The sequence below is a fragment of the Trachypithecus francoisi genome, unplaced genomic scaffold (genome assembly GCF_009764315.1).
Source record: "Trachypithecus francoisi isolate TF-2019V2 unplaced genomic scaffold, Tfra_2.0 Lachesis_group12, whole genome shotgun sequence".
NCBI lineage: Eukaryota > Metazoa > Chordata > Mammalia > Primates > Cercopithecidae > Trachypithecus > Trachypithecus francoisi.
Genome location: NW_022681457.1, coordinates 81,286,778 through 81,306,443, shown reverse-complemented (window position 1 = coordinate 81,306,443; position 19,666 = coordinate 81,286,778). Strand labels below are relative to the sequence as shown.

At 45.3% G+C, this 19,666-nt stretch overlaps 1 protein-coding gene across 3 annotated transcripts in view; it reads left to right on the top strand.

Moving 5' to 3' along the window:
* The window catches only part of CFAP57 (cilia and flagella associated protein 57), a 77,002-nt gene extending 59,173 nt beyond the window's left edge, over positions 1-17,829 (top strand). For all 3 annotated transcript variants that reach the window (XM_033226807.1, XM_033226805.1, XM_033226806.1), the window contains 2 exons: positions 5,349-5,481; positions 17,451-17,829. In XM_033226807.1, the coding sequence (XP_033082698.1) occupies positions 5,349-5,481; positions 17,451-17,665 (348 nt within the window). In that variant the 3' untranslated portion in view covers positions 17,666-17,829. The remainder of the gene's footprint in view (positions 1-5,348; positions 5,482-17,450) is intronic.
* The last annotated feature ends 1,837 nt before the right edge of the window (positions 17,830-19,666 follow it).

Here is a 19,666-nt window from a genome sequence, read left to right as displayed (position 1 = left end):
GAAGAACCCACTGAAATGGTTGGTGGCTGAGGGTCCTGTTGAAAAGGGCCTCCATGCCATGCCAAAAAGTACAGTTTGTCCTGTAAACAGGCTCCACCCGAAGTTTCTTAGGTAGGGGTGTCTTTGTTTTGAAAAGACAAAACACTCCATTGGCAAGGTGGGAAGACTGGTGGGGAAAGAGGCAGGTGGCAGAAAAACCCGTTAGGAAGTGACTGTCATGTTAAGGGTAGATGAGAAGGACTTGGAAAGGGGAAAGTTGTATCAAAAGGCATTTCGGAGTAGAAATGACAAATAGAAATGTCAGGTTAGACATGGGAGGAAGGCTGAAAGAACGGAGGATTCCAGGATGGCTCATTTGTGCAGTTAGGCAGATGGTGAGCCCACTAACTGTGGGTTCCAGAAAGATGTCACTGATGCAAGGATTCCAAGTCCATGGAATAAATCTGTTGCCTGCTTTTTCCGGGCTGTGAGGTATTGCCGTATTCTAAAGGCATCGACTCAGGCCATGCCATTAGGGGGTGCTGTAGGCATTCCCTTCTCTTCTCTGCTCAATACGGAGGTCTGGAAAGACCTGCCGGGGTCATCAGTCAGTTCCAAACGCCAAAGGCAGTCCTGGACAGCTTGGCAGAGCCCCTTGGCTTAGAAAGCTTTTTACATAAACAGTTTCACATTCCCCAAGACTTGGCACCTTGGTGGACCCCAGGTCAGGTTTCCTCTGCAGCTATGTAGACCTGGGTGGGGGAATGGAGGATTGGAGGGGCTTTTGGAGGTCAAATGACCAGGGAGCGATCAGGAAGAGAAGGCTCAGCAAACCCATTGCATTCACATTTTTAATTCACAAAGCCATCCAAAGCATAAACAGTTGACCTCAGTGTGACCTCAGGACCCCTCAGAACACAGGCCATCCCAGAAAACATTTTGCGGGTAGCCCAACTTATATATATTGGGAGTGTTCTTGGCCATGATACTATGTGAGGTATTGGAATGGAGGTGACAGAAATGTGAGGGGGACAGCAGAGCCTAGAAAGCAGTAGTTATGGAGGAACAGGGCACTCTGGATGGAGGCATGACAGGGTTCAGACCCCAGCTCTACCACTGAGGTACGGCCTCAGTTTCCTCACAAGGTTGGTGTAAGGAGGAACTGAGGGACGTATGCACGCTGTTTGATACATTGCAGTGGTCCAGTCAACCCTTGCAATTGTGATTACTCTTATTATTGTTATCATCAAGCTCGTCCTGCCCTATTATGTTCTCCTTTCCAACCTCCTGGCTCTGGGCCTGGAACACTCTTCTCCTCTGTCTCCCCTGGGAGCCCTCCTCACACTGGGTTGGGCCCCTGCTTCAGCCTCTCATGGCAGCTCTGCACTGGAGCCAAGCGGGACCTCCCACGTCTGGCACAGTGACCAGTGTAAGCTTTCAGGAACTGGTTCTTACTTTTCTTAAATGAGTAAGTGAATGAATGAATGAATGAACAGAACAAGAGAGTCAGGCTGCACTGAGTGGTGGGCCTCAATCATACTCCAACAAGGATCAAGCCCTGGAGACCCATGTAGGTGAGGGAGCATCATGAAGATGTCAGAGGTTGGCAGGGGGGTCAGAAACAGGCATTCACACCAACAGGTCCCAGGAGCCAGAAACCCCAATCACAGTGACAGGGCTGCAGAGGGTGGAGGGGGTGGGGAGACACCAGGACAGGACTCCACTTGCGGGGGGGCCTTTACAGCAGAACAGGGGGGAGCACTGAGAGCTGGTGACAAACCAGCAGGAAGGGTGAACATCAGAATCAGACACAAAATCAACAGGACTCAGTGACAGAATGGAAGGAGATGACCAAAAAGAGGAAGCAACTAAAGATGCAAACTGTGAGAGAACTCGAATTGTGCTTTCAGTTTCTAGTGCTTATTCTGATGATTATTAATGAGTTATTTAATGAGGATCAGGAGAAGTGAAGCTTAGCAAAGCCTACTGAAAGGAGAAATGGAGAGAGATCTGGAGCGAGCAAGCTTGCCCCTGTGGCTCTAAGACCCTCCCTTCTGTTCTGATCGCTCACCTCTCCCTTATCCCTTGGTTTGTAACTTCCTTATTAGTAAGAATCTCATCTTACTCGGTTTGGTATCTACTGCATTAGTTATTCATTTTCTCATCCATTTCACACATATTTATTGAGCATCTCTAACATGCAAGGCAGGGTCCAAGGTCCAGAACCCAATAAATATGTATTGAATTGATCGTGTCATGATAGCAAGTCTGCAAGGAGAAGGTCCATGGGAGGATCTAGCAGAGTTTTACCAGCAGCATCTGGAAAGGAAATGTGGGAAACCTATCACTGTTATGAGAAAAATCTGGAACTGTAATGTTCCCCACCCTCCCTCCCAAACTGGGGAGACCAAAGAATGAGAAGTCCAGCTTGGTGAGTAGATGAGTTTATTTAGGTCTTCCATGCGGGGCACTCCTGGGCAGCCACAGGACAGCTCTAGAGACCTGCATTGCCTCCCATCTCTAAGCTGCTTTTAAGCTACTTTTCTGGCTCTTCACCTACAGTGTATGTGCCATGGGACTGTTTTCCTTGGTAGGTTTTCAGGTATCTTCTAGGATGTTTGGATTCTCAGGGACACCTGCGCCTCAGCTGGGCACCATGGCCTTGACTAACTGCCTGGCCTTGAGGGTTGAGACAGTGAGCATACACCCTTAAGTAACCTGGTGGGGGGCCCATCACACCACAGTCACCAAGGCCTGGGTTGGTTGAAAGGGTAAAGCATTCAATGGAGAAAACATATGACTCAGAAGCACAAGTACAGACCCTAGCATGAAGAGTGAGGGCTGACAATGAGGACTAGGCATTTCATCCGAGGGAGAGAATTTCATCACTATAAAGGAATACCTGAGGCTGGGTAATTTATAAAGAAAAGAGATTTATTTGGCTCACAGTTCTGAGGGCTGTACAGGAAGCATGGTGCCAGCATTGCTTCTGGTCAAGACCTCAGGAAGCTTTTACTCATGATGGAAGGCGGACGAGGAGCAGGCATGTCACACGGCAAAAGAGGGAGCAGGAGAGGAGAAGGGGCCAGGTTTTTTTTTTGTGTGTGATGGAGACTCACTCTGTTGCCCAGGCTGGAGCACAGTGGCACCATCTTGGCTCACTGCAAGCTCCGCCTCCTGGGTTCATGCCATTCTCCTGCCTCAGCCTCCCGAGTAGCTGGGACTACAGGCACCTGCCACCACGCCCAGCTAATTGTATTTTTAGCGGAGACGGGATTTCACTGTGTTAGCCAAGATGGTCTCGATCTCCTGACCTCGTGATCTGCCTGCCTCAGCCTTCCAAAGTGCTGGGATTACAGGTGTAAGCCACCGCACCCAGCCGGGACCAGGTTCTTTTAAAACAACTAGTTCTTGCAGGAACTAATAGAACAAGCACTCACTCATTACCACGAGGATGGCACCAAGCCCTTCATGAGGAATCTGCTCCCACGACCCAAATACCTCCCTCTAGGCCCCACCTCCAACACTAGAGATCAATTTTCAACAGGAGATTTCGAGGAGACAAACATCCAAACTATATTGTAAGGAATACTGACATTAAGTAATATACTGGAAGTCTAAAGGTGTAGATCTGTGCTTTAGATGAAGCATTTCTGGAGGAAAAGAATCTGTTGCGGTGTCTCTAGCCCGACCCCCGCTCCCTCCTGGGCTCCACAGGTACCTCCCCACAGCAGAGGACTGTTTGTCACAGCTCAGGGAGAACAGTGCTTAAGACCGTCCTGTTCACTGGGCTCTGACTCCATAGCCCCCACTCGTGAGATAATGTCCCAAGTGGAAGCACAATTTGTTCCTGACACAGGTCCATTTTACGTAGATTTGGCCTGCAACTGCCTTTTCTGGTGTGCGGACCCTCAGGTGCTTTGCAACTGAAAGTGTGGTCTGGCCTGCAGACCAGCAGCAGCATCTCTTGGAAGTCCAATGCAGGATTTCAGGGCCCATCCCAGACCTATGAGTCAGAGTGGCAGCTAACAAGGTGGTCAGGTGATGTATTTGTATGGTCATACACGAAGCACTGCTGTAGACAAGCCACTGTGGCTGTGGGATCTAAGAGCAAAGTGGCCAGTCTCTTTGGGCCCTTGGGGATGGGGCTTCTCCTTGGGGTACTTGTGCTGGGTGTGAAATGGAAGGCAGAGATTTGAGGTGTGGGAACAGAGGAGAGAAGAGACTGTTTGGTCCCAGAGTGAAGAGGCTGCACCTTGCCCCCAGCAAGCTTCGTTCTCACTCCTGTCAACTCCCCTCCTTTCACTCTGCATTCCAGTGATGCAGGACTGCTGCAGGTCTCCCCCACCCCCATCAGCTGTGTCATATTCTGTGCCTTTGCTCCTGCTCTTCTAGTTGTCTGGGACACCTTTGCCGTCTCCTTGGTGACTCCTTCAAGCCTCAGCCCGGGAGTCAATTCCTAGGAATCCACCCTAGTCATTCAGACAGAAGTAAGCATCTTTCCTCTAGGCCCACTCCTCCATCACAGCAAGGGGGCCACCATGCTAAACTGTACCCACGCCCCCCACTAAACTGTAAACTCCTCAAGAGCAGAAACTAAGATTTACTCTCTATACTCTAGGATTAACATAGTATCTCTATAATATTGCATGACTACATTATGGGTACTCTATAAACACTTATTAGGTAGATGGTTGGATGGATGAATGGATGGATGGATATTTGTCAAACACAAATCAGAGAAGTGAGCTTCCAATGGATGCAGCAGACGTTAATTATCCATGTACTTTTCTGTTTTACTCACTAAATAGCATGCTGCTGAGGGCAGACCATGTCCTATTTCTGTTTGCATTTTATGCACTTCCCAGATAACCTATAAATGTGAGTTCAGCAAATGAATGAAAAATGAATGAAGTACAGCACAGTGCTTACAAACTCTGGAGCCAGACTGCTGGGGTTGGAATCCTGACTCTACCGATTGCTAGCTGTGTAATTGAGCAAGTCATATACCTCTCTGTGCCTCAGTTTTCTCTTCAGTAAAATTGTAATAACAACCCAGCCATAGGGTTGTTATGATGCATTTAAACTCATATAAAAAGTGTGTGGAAAAGCGTTGTTGCTCTTGACGTTGCAACAAGCATAAGTGGATGGGGGAATGGTGCTGAGTCCACCTGAAGGTAAGTTAGCTGGTTCCTTAAGAGGCTGAGCAATAGGCTGGAATAAAGGCTCAGGCCCCAGTAGAGGATCCAGAGTTCTGGATCCAGGCCGAACCCTGCCCATTCCCCATATACTCAGCCCAGGAGGGCATGCCATGTGCCCACTGACCATGCATCTGTCCACACTCCCTCAATCTTCCCCTTTTTCTGCAGGAAAATGTCTCTCTGATCAAGGAAATTAATGAGCTCCGCAGGGAGCTGAAGTTCACTCGGTCCCAAGTGTATGACCTCGAAGCAGCTCTGAAACTGACCAAGAAAGTCCGACCACAAGAAGTTTCAGAGACAGGTAATGTCACCAGTGACCAGGGGAGATGGGCATTGGGACGAAGGGATTCATGCAGCCGCAGGCAGGTCTCCCTTTGGCTTCCTACTGTATCAGGTCACATCTCCACATAGCCGTCTGGGATCCTGTCCGGGACACGTGCCTGCTCTCTGAGGAATCCGTGAGGGCCTTCCCACACTCAGACACACACAGGTCCACAGTCCCCTGGCTGACATCCGTGAGGTTAGCTACAGTTCAGAATACAGACTCTTTCAGATTTTGGAACGTGAATACTTTATGTAACATATCCAGAGGGGTCTGGGGCAATGCCCTGAAATCAAACACTTTAGTATTTCTGTAGTGACATATGAATATTCACACTAAGCTTCCTGAATTTAAAAAGGCACTCCGTTTTTAGATCCTCTTGCATTTTAGAATAGTGAATAAGGGATTGTGAACCTGTACAATTAAAATGAAGACAAAAAGCAAGATGAGAAGCTATTTAAAGGAAGAGGGGAAATAATTACATAAATATTAAATGAGTCAGTTACTGCAATTATATCCTAAAGTTCCTCTGAATTTCTGACGGCCAAGGCAAAAAGAGAAACAAAGAAATATGATCGTTTATATCATTCTTATTGTATGGCAAAAGGGAGCTTTTTTCTGGAGAAACAAACGTTTCCCTGGCAATAAATTCTCTGAGAAACTTAGCACATGGATCCTTAGGAAAGGAATGTGGAGTAACAATGAACAGTCTTTAATTACATATGCCGCTTTCAGGCCCCAAAGAAGCATTTTTCAAGTATCCATTCCTTATCTGGACAATCAATAAAACCAAGAGATTAAGGCATCTCTGTGGCAAACTAAGCCAACACGGTTCAAGTTTTTGTTTTCTGGCGGTTTGCATTCAGGAATAAAGATTAGAGGCTTGAACTGAAACATCCCATAGCTATGGATTGGGTCTCTGAGGTGTCAGTTGTTTCTTGTACCATGGTCACATAGGATTATGATGTGGAAAGTTGGCTGAATGGTGCACAGGAACCTTGTACTACTTTTGCAACTTCTTGTTGGTCTTCAACTATATAACTATATATATTTAATAACAAAATTAAATACATATATGTAAAATCTTATATATGTATTTAATGTTGTCGTTTTGTGCACTTTTGGCTAGGGTTGAAGTTGAGACAAGTGTAAACCCTGAGTAGTACCTGAAGTGGCAATACCAGGCCTACAGAGTTGATGTGAGAGCACAGCATGTGTCATAAAGACTTGGGTGCGGTGGCTCACATCTGTAATCCCAGCACTTTGGGAGGCTGAGGCAGGCAGATCACAAGGTCAAGAGATCGAGACCATCCTGGCCAGCATGGTGAAACCCTGTCTCTACTAAATATACAAAAATTAGCTGGGCATGGTGTCACAGGCCTGTAGTCCCAGCTACTCGGGAGGCTGAGGCAGGAGAATTGCTTGAACCTGGGAAGCGGAGGTTGCATTGAGCCGAGATTGTGCCATTGCACTCCAGCCTGGGTGACAGAGTGAGACTCTGTCTCAAAACACAAAACAAGAAACAAAAAAACAGAAAAGAAAACTGACATACTTGACTTTCTCAGAGGTGAAACCATCTTCTCTTCTCTTGAAAATAAAGCACAGATGTGAACAATTGCAAAACTTCTCTTAAAAAATGTTTCAGGCCAGGTGCCGTGGCTCACACCTGTAATCCCAGCACTTTGGGAGGCCAAGGCGACTAGAATGCTTGTGCCCAGAAGTTCAAGACTAGCCTGGGCAACATGGTGTAACTACATCTCTACAAAAAATACAAAAATTAGCCAGGCATGATGGCACGTGCCCGTAGTCCCAGCTACTTGGGAGGCTGAGGTGTGAGGATTTTAGAGTAAAATTTATCACCTGAGCCTCAGAGGTTCAAGGCTGCTGTGAGCCATGATCACACCACTACATTCCAGTCCAGGTGACAGAGCAAGACACTGTCTCAAAAAAAAAAAAAAAGTTTTAAATATGTCCAAGTACCCTAACAAAATATTCAGTTGAGACCTCCTCGGGATGCCATGTGATATGGCCAGATTCTTCATATTACTATCATGGAGATTTCCAGACATACACAAAAATTGAGAGAGAAGTCTAATGAATTCCTGTGACCCCAGTCCCCAACTTCTACAAATATCAACTCCTGTCACTTGTGTTTCATCAATATACCCCCACCCAGAAGCCAGAGTGGTGAACCTAGAAGAAATCTAATGTATGCCACAAAACCCTCAAAAGGCTCAGCAATGATCAGGAGCAGATATCTCTGGAGGTGGAAGTGAAGGTAGGGCTGAAAACAGAAAAAAGTCTGTTTAAGAAGCTGTTAGATCCACCTACTATCCAACACAGTGGCTAAAAACAGACACACATCAAGTCCATCATCTTGAAATTTCAGAACACCAGAGTATAAGGAAAAAAATCCTCCAGACTTCCAAAGGAGTTAAGGAAAATTTTTATACAAAGGATCAAAAATCACAATTACAGGATACAAAATCAAGGCACACAAAAAAGTTGCAATTTTTATATACTAACAGTGTACTATCCAAAAAGGAAATTAAGAAAACAATTGCATTACAATTGCATCAAAAAGAATAAAATACTTGGGAATCAATTTAACTGAAGAGGCAAAAGACTGAAAACTACAAAACATTGCTGAAAGAAATTAAATACCAGTAAGTGGTGGATTGGAAGACTTGTTGTTAAGATGTCAGTACTACCCAAAGTGATCTGAAGATTTCATTGCAATCCCTATAAAAAACCTCAATGACATTTTTGCAGAAACCAAAAAATCCATTCTAAAATTCATATGTAATCTCAACGTACCCTGAATAGCCAAAACAATCTTGAAAAAGAAGAACAAGGTTGGAGGTCTCATACTTTCTGATTTCACAACCTACAACAAAGCGATAGCAATCAAAACAGTGTGATACTGGCATAAAAACAGACATACAGACCAATGGAATAGAATATAGAGGCCAGATATAAACCCTCAAATATATGGTCAAGTGATTGTCAACAAGGGTACCAAGATCATTTAGTGGGGAAAGGACAGTCTTCTCAAGAAGTAGTGTTGGGAAAACTGGATATACACATACAAAAGAATTAAGGTAGACCCTTACTTTACACCATATACAACAGTTAACTCAAAATGAATCAAAGATCTAAACAGAAGAGCTAAAACTGTAAAATTCTTAGAAGAAAGCATAGAGGAAAAGCTTCGTAACATTGGATTTGGCAATATTTATTTGGTGAATGACACAAAAGCGCAGGCAACAAAATAAAAAATAGAGTTGTTTGTGAGATTTGCAGCAATGTAAGCCAAGCAGGCATGTATGTGAGATTTGGCTCCATACTAAATCTGGCATCATGCTTAATTGTATTAAAAACCTGAACATATTTTGTTTTTGAGTACACACATGAAGGCCCATCAGTGATAAACAGCTTGAGATTAAAAATTACTAGAAAGTCTCACCTTTTTTTTATTACTACTTAATCCAAGTGAATGTCACTTTAAATTAGTTTGAGAGAAATTCTAATCAATATAATTTCCTTAAGGACAAGGCCAACATTTCCTGAACATTAAAACTTTGTACCCATATCACAGTTCTTCATTAAAGGAAAAGATCTAAAACCAACACAAACTATTGATTCAAGTGACTCACACTAGAAACAAACACCACTCAAACAGTTCCACTTTCATCCACCTCTCCAAACAACAATATATAATGTACTATTTCTGTTCAGAACTTATAAAAGCCTTACACTAGAAACTAAAGAACATGGATGGCCGGGCGCGGTGGCTCAAGCCTGTAATCCCAGCACTTTGGGAGGCCGAGACGGGTGGATCGCTAGGTCAGGAGATAGAGACCATCCTGGCTAACACGGCGAAACCTTGTCTCTACTAAAAAATACAAAAAAAACTAGCCGGGCGAGTTGGCGGGCGCCTGTAGTCCCAGCTACTCGGGAGGCTGAGGCAGGAGAATGGCGTGAACCCGGGAGGTGGAGTTTGCAGTGAGCTGAGATCTGGCCACTGCACTCCAGCCTGGGTGACAGAGCGAGACTCCGTCTCAAAAAAAAAAAAAAAAGAACATGGATGATTTTATACATATGCATACACAAGCAAAACACAAAGGAGAACAAACAGCAAACAAATAAAAATTAGAAGCAAAACAAACAGGAAACCAATGCCACCATTTTCCCCACTCAGTCTACCCTAGAGACTACCATTTACCCAGAGCCCAAAAAAACCACATGATGAATATTTTATTCCTCATACACAATTCAATATCCTTAAGTCCACCAATATCACCATACATCCTGTGCAATCAAGAAATTCACTCTAGGCACATGACCTACTAGTAAGTACTCCAGTGCCAGCATTATTCATGCAAAACAGCAAACAGTGTGAAGCGATACAAGCATGTATGTGAGATTTGGCTTCACACTTAAACTGGCTTCATGCTTAACTGTATTAAAAAAGAATTGCCAGCCAAGTGCAGTGGCTCATGCCTGTAATCCCAGCACTTTGGGAGGCCGAGGCAGGTGGATCACGAGGTCAGGAGATCGAGACCATCCTGGTTAACACGGTGAAACCCCGTCTCTATTAAAAAATAATAATAATACAAAAAAATTAGCTGGGTGTGGCAGCAGGCACCTGTAGTCCCAGCTACTCGGGAGGCTGAGGCAGGAGAATGGTGTGAGCCCAGGAGGCGGAGCTTGCAGTGAGCAGAGATCATGCCACTGCACTCCAGCCTGGGTGCCAGAGCTAGACTCCATCTCAAAAAAAAAAAAAGAATTGCCAAACTGCCAATGCATGTCTTTAAAATATTTCTTACTTTACCTTCATCAAGACTAAGAATTTTAATTATAAAAATGTTAATTATCCAAATTTCTCCAATTCTCTATAAGGTTTTAAAGAATATTTTATTATCTAAACTTTTTAATTTCTCTGTATGTGCAAAGAAACAAACAAAAAAAACTACATGTGACTTACACAGACCATGAGCGACATGCCTGAGCTTTCCATCCAGTCCCACATTTTCTTCTTCTTCATTTTTCTTTAAAGAACCAGTCATTTGACTGGGCTCAGTGACTCATGCCTGTAATTCCAGCACTTTGGGACGCCAAGGCAGGCGGATATGAGGTCAGATCGAGAACATCCTCGCTAACACAGTGAAACCCTGTCTCTACTAAAAGTACAAAAAATTAGCCAGGTGTGGTGGCAGGCACCTGTAGTCCCAGCTACTCGGGAGGCTGAGGCAGGAGAATGGCATGAACCCGGGAGGCAGAGCTTGCAGTGAGCCGAGATTGCACCACTGCACTCCAGCCTGAGTGACAGAGCGAGACTCCATCTCCAAAAAAAAAAAAAGTCATTTTGCTCTAGGACAAAAAATTCATCATACAAAATTCTTTCTCATACAAATTTATTATCATCTCTTTATAACCTTCCTTACCAAAAAATATATCTTCATATCCGTAACTTTCTTCACATCTCTCTCCCCTACCTTGTTTCACAAAAAAAAGTTTTCTTTTTTTTTTTTTTTTTGAAGCGGAGTCTCGCTCTGTCGCCCGGGCTGGAGTGCAGTGGCCGGATCTCAGCTCACTGCAAGCTCCGCCTCCCGGGTTTACGCCATTCTCCTGCCTCAGCCTCCTGAGTAGCTGGGACTACAGGCGCCCGCCACCTCGCCCAGCTAGTTTTTGTATTTTTAGTAGAGACGGGGTTTCACCGTGTTAGCCAGGATGGTCTCGATCTCCTGACCTCGTGATCCGCCCGTCTCGGCCTCCCAAAGTGCTGGGATTACAGGCTTGAGCCACCGCGCCCGGCCTTTTTTTTTTTTGAGATGGAGTCTCGCTCTGTCACCCAGACTGGAGTGCAGTGGCAGGATCTTGGCTCACTGCAAGCTCCACCTCCTGGGTTCACACCATTCTCCTGGCTCAGCCTCCCAAATAGCTGGGACTACAGGCGCCTGCCACCATGCCTGGCTTATTTCGGTTTTTTCTTGTATTTTTAGTAGAGATGAGGTTTCAACATGTTAGCCAGGATGGCCTCCATCTCCTGACCTCGTGATCCGCCTGCCTCAGCCTCCCAAAGTGCTGGGATTACAGTCTGAGCCACCATACCCAGCCCATAACCCTTTCTTAATTGGAAATGACCCCGATAGCCAATGAGCATCAAAAATAATTTTAAGATTTTAAATTACACAAAAAGTTTACCTAAAACATTTATCCCATTGACATGTATTCGGTTTCTTCATTTTTTTTTTTTTTTTTTGAGATGGAGTCTCGCTCTGTCACCCAGACTGGAGTGCAGTGGCCAGATCTCAGCTCACTGCAAGCTCCGCCTCCCGGGTTCATGCCATTCTCCTGCCTCAGCCTCCCAAGTAGCTGGGACTACAGACGCCCACCACCTCGCCCGGCTAGTTTTTTGTATTTTTTAGTAGAGACGGGTTTCACCATGTTAGCCAGGATGGCCTCGATCTCCTGACCTCGTGATCCGCCCGTCTTGGCCTCCCAAAGTGCTGGGATTACAGGCTTGAGCCACTGCGCCCGGCCCGGTTTCTTCATTTTTAACAGTTTATCTAGATTACTTCTGAAAACAGGTATTAGACACAATCATACAAAGTTAGTTATTTATTTGTTAACCATGTCCTTTTTGTTTTTTTTTTTTTTTGAGACAGAGTCTTGCTTTGTTGCCCAGGCTGGAGTACAGTGACGCAATCTTGGCTCACTATAACCTCTGCCTCCCGGGTACAAGCAATTCTCCTGCCTCAGCCTCCTGAGTAGCTGGGACTACAGGCGCAAGCCACCACGCCCAGCTAATTTTTTTTTTTTTTGTATTTTAGTAGAAACAGGGTTTCACCGTGTCGCCCAGGCTGGTCTCAAACTCCTGAGCTCAGCCAATCCGCCTGCCTCGGCCTCCCAAAGTGCTGGGATTACAGGCATGAGCTACTGCACCCAGTCCAACCATTTTCTTAATAGCCAGTGAACATTAGGTGCTCGCCAAAAGAGCCTCAAAGTTAAATACATAGGTATTTTTGCCAATAACTCAGAAGATTCACGTTAACAACATTAAATTAGTCTTATCTGTCAAAGAAGGCATATAAACCAACATCATTTTGTTTTGGTGAGGTTAATAGCTTTATAACCTTCTATGCCGAACACTGAAACCTCAGAATATCTAGCAGAGACGTATATAAAACCCAAACAAAAATGTATGCTGACAATTCTGAAGACATTTCTATTTTCATTTTACGAATAATTTTAAAGCCTGTTTGTTTAGTCAAGATTTACATAAGTCACGTGAACTTGAAAATTGCTTGGACATTTTTACTTAATGTATGGGTGCTCTTTTACTTATAAGCCAACTTGGTAGACACAACATGTAACAATAAGTGTACATACAAATAAACACATACAAATGGACATGTAGACACACACACAAACAAAAATCCAGTAGCTTTTACCTTGGAACTCTAGCCATGAAATGCCAGTACAAGCTCACTGGTTTTACATAGTTATACGTTGTTTGCCCCAATAGTTAATCCAGTGAAGAATGTGAACTGAAATTTTGGGTAAAGCAGTTTCCATGGCAGTTTGATTTTTAAAGGTCAAACTTCCCTAGACTCCAAAGAACACTGAGGCTAACTAAACAGCACCAAAGGAAAACATTACACATTAACCAGGCCTGACTCTGCTTACAACAGCAGCACAAAAGCCTGGATACATGCAACTCCATCGCACTTTTCCATTCAACAGCAAACTCCAGATTCCAAACAAGATTGGGGCCAAACAGTATTGCAAAAGAACATCAAGTTGGCTACATTCTGATTTCCCATGACTATATCAAACACACACAATCACCAAAACATTATCCAACTGCTGCAGCAACAAACAAGCCCCAAGTGTCCAAACTGAAACAGTCAGGGTGCTTCCTTTCTCTGCTGGTTGGGCTTGATCGACCTGCAAATGGAAATTCCATAAGGAATTTCCCAAATTGAGAGGAGTTGATCCCACTGTCTGGTACCCAAGAGAGACACTCACTTGCTGGGACACAACACACAATTACAAACAAGTCCCCAAGAGTGTCCATACTGAAACAGTCAGGGTGCTTCCCTCTCAGGCCGTTGGGCTTGTTCCACCTACAAATGGAAATTCCTTTAAAAATTTCCCAAATTGACAGGAGCAGATCCTGCTGTCTGGACCCACAGAGGACACTCACCTGTCTGGGTACAGATGTCAAATTTCAAAGGCAGTTCTTCCAAGGCAATCAGGAACAAAGTTGGGGCTGGCTATGGCAGGGCCAGAGAGAGATGGAAACTCACCTCCAGCCAAAATTAGATGGGCAGCTGCTTAGGAGGGCTTCTGAGACTCCCAGCCCACAGCAGCCAAGCTGCCCCGAGCAAGACGTTCCTGATCAAGGAAACAAAATATATTACTGAAACACCAGGGGTTTGGTCAAGGTCCTGCTGCTCACGGCATAGAAAGCCAATCACTGGGAGGACAAGTATTGCCAAGGAAGAAGGCTTTAATCAGGTGCTGCAGCCAAGGAGATGGGAGCTCAGTCTCAGATCCATATCTTACTAACTAAAACTGGGGGTTTATATAGCAGGAAATGTAACATGGGTAAGAAAACAAGAACTAGGGAGGAGCCAAGGGCCACCCAGTGCAGTGATCTGGTGAGTTTCAGTTCTTTGACATTCCCTTTTTAAGGAGCCTGAAGGTCCTTTCCTGAAGAGGGAACTCAGATAAAACAAATACAGGTTTCAGGCTTTAATAGCAGAAGGGTCAATTTCTATGTTTATTCAAAAACAACTGTCTATGGGACTATTGAGACAGTTTCATTAGCAATATGGACATATAAAATTTTGCAAATGAGGCCGGCTATGGTGGCTCACGCCTGTAATCCCAGCACTTTGGGAGGCCGAGGTGGGTGGGTCACAAGGTCAGGAGATCGAGACCATCCTGGCTAACATGATGAAACCCTGTCTCTACCAAAAATACAAAAAATTAGCCAGGCGTGATGGCAGGTGCCTGTAGTCCCAGCTACTCGGGAGGCTGAGGCAGGAGAATGGTGTGAACCTGGGAGGTGGAGGTTACAGTGAGCTGAGATGGCGCCACTGCACTCCAGCCTGGGCAACAGAGCAAGACTCCATCTCAAAAATAAATAAAAAATAAATAAATAAATAAATAAAATTTTAAAAAATAAAAATGAAATTTTGCAAATGAAAACACAAAGCAATTGTTAACTTTAGGGAACAGAAATTATTGTATGGAAAAGAGAAATGAATCATTGTATACTACATGGCTCAACTGTGACCAGCAGTTATATTAATCATAATTAAATTCTGACTATTGGCTGGGCGCAGTGGCTCAAGCCTGTAATCCCAGCACTTTGGGAGGCCGAGACGGGCAGATCACGAGGTCAGAACATCGAAACCATCCTGGCTAACACAGTGAAACCCCGTCTCTACTGAAAAATACAAAAAACTAGCCGGGCGAGGTGGTGGGCGTCTGTAGTCCCAGCTACTTGGGAGGCTGAGGCAGGAAAATGGCATGAACCCGGGAGGCGGAGCTTGCAGTGAGCTGAGATCTGGCCACTGCACTCCAGCCTGGGAGACAGAGCGAGACTCTGTCTCAAAAAAAAAATAAAAAAATAAAAAAATTAAATAAATAAATAAATAAATAAATTCTGACTATTGATCTACTCAAAATTGGGAGGATGAAAGGATGGGAAGTATGCAGGGGCAGGGGAGGGTGCTGAAGGAAAGCTAAATCCTCTTCTTTCATAGAGAGAAGTCAATAGATAATGCCTAAAAATGATAAATCAAAGAAGCAATGTAAGCACATTAATCAAAGCAGAGTGTGGAAGTAGATATCAAAAGAATTAGCTAAAATAATTGAAATTGTTGCCTCTGAGGATTGAGAAATTGAGTGGAATGTAGAACAAGAGATACTGTTATTTGTAATAAGCCTTATAGGGTTATTTGACTACAAGCTTATATAACTTTCATAAATAAATTAATAAAATATTAGGAAAACCATGCTTTCCTTCCAGTTTACTGTTGCAGGCACGTTTTTATTTTTCTCCCCTTATGCATATGGGAAAACTGACAAGGATCTCTGTTTTAAAAAGAAAGAAAAAAAAAGAAAGAGCCAAAGCAAAATAGAATGAATTAGGAAACTAAAGATTGACTAGAGGAGAAAACTTACCTTGCATAAGAAGATGGGTGAGAAAGTGTTTGTGTCAATCTTGGCTCTGGATGAAGCAAAGAAAAAACTTGAGACAAGGTCTCTGCATGACAATTTCTAACCAAAGTCCCTACTCAGACAAGTTTTAGTCTAGAATTTGCATTCAATTTGTGTCTCAAGGCCATCTTAGCTGAAAATTTACCTTAAAAGGACCCCACAGTAGTAGTGTCCTTAGGCCCCCAGCAGAAGCAAATGCAAATTTTCTCTGGAGGAGTACATTTTAAATACAGGCTTCAAAGAATTCCCATAAATAATGTTTTGAGGAACATGAGCTCACAATCAAAAGTCACTAAATACTTGAAAAAATAAACCACCAGGAGTGAAAAATCAACAAAAAAATCAAACTACAGAATAAAACCAACAAAGGCCCACAGCTCATATGATTATTAAAATAAGAAAATTTCATGTCTGCAAAAATAAAAAAGGAATTTGAAAATAAGACAAAAAAGCAAAAGTCTTCCAAAATTGCATAGGCAGATTTGAAAAGGAACCAAATAATACTTCTAGAAATGAAAACTATTATAATTAGAAGCTCAATGGACAGATTGAACAGTAGATTAGACACATCTGAAGGGGGAATTTGTGAGCTAAAAGAATAAATTGCCCAGATTGCAGCCCAGAGAGATAAAGATATAGTAAAAGACAAAGAGGAGAGAGTGGGATAATGCAATGTATGTCTAATTGAAGTTTGAGAAAGAAAGAATGAGGAGAGGCAACATTACAATAAGGCACAGCCAAGAGTTTTTCCAGAATTGATGGAAGATGCCTATCATCAAATCCAGGAAGCCCAGTGGATCCCAAGCAGGGCGCATAGGACAGGAGGACAAGGCAACTAGAACACTGAGGGTGCTGTTGGGAAGATGGAGGAAGAAACTCACTGGGGTCTAGCTGGCCAGAAAAGGGAGTAAATCTAAAAAGAGCCCATTTGGTAGGCAAGAAATTGAGTTGTCCAGGAAGAGGGGGGTCTTGGTTTAGTCCAAGATCATGTGTGACATGCATAGAGCAATTACAGCAGTTGTGGTCAGAAAACAGAGAACAGTGCTAGAGTGAAAGACCTAAAGTATGGCATCCAGGTGACAAGGGAGGGGAAGCCACAGGAGTGGGTGCTGGCATGGCGTGGAGGCCAAGGTCACTAACGCTGCAAGTTCAGCCTTGTGGGGCAGCGGTGAGCCGTGGACCCTGGTGGACACTGCCATTGCCCAGGATGATGCCAGCACTTGAGACAGGGAGGATGACTCGGGGAGAAAGTCTTCAAGGAACAGGATATGAGTGGACATACCTGGAGAGGCAGGAAGGGGTCTGTCTCCAGGAGCAGGGGTTTTGCACAAGGAGAAAGACTGGCAGTTCAGAAGCCAACATAGGTCAGCAGAAGAGTGCCATCCTGCCTAGGATGTGGAGAATGGGAGAAGGGGCAGCCTCCGTGGGTGGGGCCCTCTGTGCAGGCGGATCTGGGGGCTTAGGAGAGGGGTTGGGCTGGGGTGGTTCTCAGTATTCACCTCATCACTCTGAAGTATGCTGCTTCACTTCTCCATCTCTCTGCGAGACAGCAAAATGGCTTGTCTCTGTACCTCTGGCATCTGGGATTGAGTGTCTGCTCCACAGTAGGTGCCCAATAAATGTTTGAGGAAGCAGGGAGGGAGGAGGGGAGGATCGGCTCTGCAGCAGTGCAGTGGACAGGTCCACATGAGTCCTGCTGTCCCTCACAGAACCCAGCAGGGACATGCTCAGCACGGCTCCCACAACAAGGTTGAACGAGCAAGAAGAAACTGGGAGGATCATCGAAATGCAACGCCTAGAAATCCAGCGCCTCAGAGACCAGATCCAAGAGCAAGAGCAGATCACAGGGTTCCACACCCTTGCTGGAGTTCGGCTTCCTTCCCTCTCCAACTCTGAGGTAGACTTAGAGGTGAAGACCAACTGACCCCCTCTGGTGAGCCATCTCCAGCCACAACCAGAAGAACAGTGTGTCTGTCCCCAGGCCAGATTTGCAGTTGGAGTCTGTATGGTCCCTGCAGCACTGACCCCAGCAACCTCTTTCTCTTGCCCTGGGGAATCTGGGACACAGAATAAAGATGTTTGCCCACACCTTGTCTAACTTCTGCTTAGTTGGGAGGCCAAGGCCAGGAAAGGGAAAGAGGGGAGGCTGAGGACTGGGGGCTCCAGCTCATCTGAAGCCACCTCTGCTTGTCCCTGTCTGGGCACAGGACTGCCTGGCACTGAGAGATCACACTGGACTTGGGGCTGGCTTCCCTGCCACCCTTTCTTCCAGGCCTTGCGGATGGGGCTGCCTGCTGCTCCTCGCCTGGCCTCTCCTCTGCCAGCTCAGTAAGGACCAAAGCCTGCTCGTTCCTGTCTCCTTCATGAAATGCAGCGAGGCTTTCTAAGGACTGTTTTTTTTTGAGACAGAGTCTCACTCTGTCGCCCAGGCTGGAGTACAGTGGCACAATCTCGGCTCATTGCAAGCTCCGCCTCCTAGGTTCATGCCATTCTCTTGCCTCAGCCTCCTGAGTAGCTGGGACTACAGTTGCCCACCACCACACTCGGCTAATTTTTTGTATTTTTATTGGAGACAGTGTTTCACCATGTTAGCCAGGATGGTCTCCATCCCCTGACCTCGTGATCCACTGGGGATTACAGGTGTGAGCCACCATGCCTGGCCGGATTTTTTTCTTTTTCTTTTTTTTTTTTTTTTGAGATGGAATCTCGCTGTGTTGCCCAGGCTGGAGTGCAGTGGCACGATCTTGGCTCACTGCAACCTCTGCCTCCCGAGTTCAAGTGATTCCCCTGACTCAGCCTCCTGAGTAGCTGGGACTACAGGTGTGTGCCACCACACTCAGCTAATTTTTGTATTTTTAGTAGAGACAGGGTTTCACCATGTTGGTTAGGTTAGTCTCGAACTCCTGACCTCAAGTGATCCACCTGCCTTGGCCTCCCAAAGTGCTGGCATTACAGGCGTGAGCCACTGTGCCCAGCCTCTGAGTTTCTTTTTTTTAAATCTGTGTAAAGAAGAAGGAAATGATGACGGTAAAATAGCAGACATGGAAGTGTTGCAAGAATTCCCCAAAGTCTTACATTATCTGCTGACCCTGTTCTTGGAACTCCAAGTAGAGCCCTGCCCTCATTTCCCTTGCCTCCAATGTCGTTCTAGACTTGCCATCTGTGTTCTGCAGGGTCCTGCTCTGCTCCTCCATTTCTGGGGTGGGAGGGGATGCACTTCCCCTTTGGTTATTCCTCTCGGCCCCATCCTGGGAGACCCAGCCACACACAGGTACCAGGAGAGATAGTTCTGTATGCATTAAAGAGCAAAAGAATATAATCCAATGTCCCTCTCTTCTCCCACCTGCAGAGACCAAATGCCCCTCTAATACCCAAATAAGAAATGTTTAAGCCCACAGTCCCTGCTGGTCCCTGCTGGTCACCTCTGGCTGTCTTAAACCTGGCATTGTCCCATCTTTCCGTAATCACTTTACTGAAACTCTCAGCACTGCTCATGGATTGACTTTCACAGAGAGCTGAGGCTTGGCAGTCACATTTGGCAAGATCTCCCAAAGGCTGGGGTAGCAGAAGGAGCACGCAGGCAAAGGCCAGGAGCAAAGGGCTCCACAGGGTCTGCAGGAGACTCTCTCTGCTGAGGAACAAGCCCCACCTAGCCTGCACCCTGTCACAGCAGCCAGCTCATTCCCCCATGCTGGCATGTTCTTCACATGTCCTCGCCCTACTGGGAAGCCAGATCCAGAGAGCAGGGAAGTATCCAGGCACCCCCAGAGAAGTTCAGCTGCAAAGATGACAGCCCATTACATTATTATGATGGATAGGTGGGATCTTCCAGGACCCAAACTCCTCCCACTTCAAACTAGCATGTTGGCTTCACCTTTGCAGAAGAAACGGACTTGAAATGAGACTGGGGATGAGGGGCCGGCAG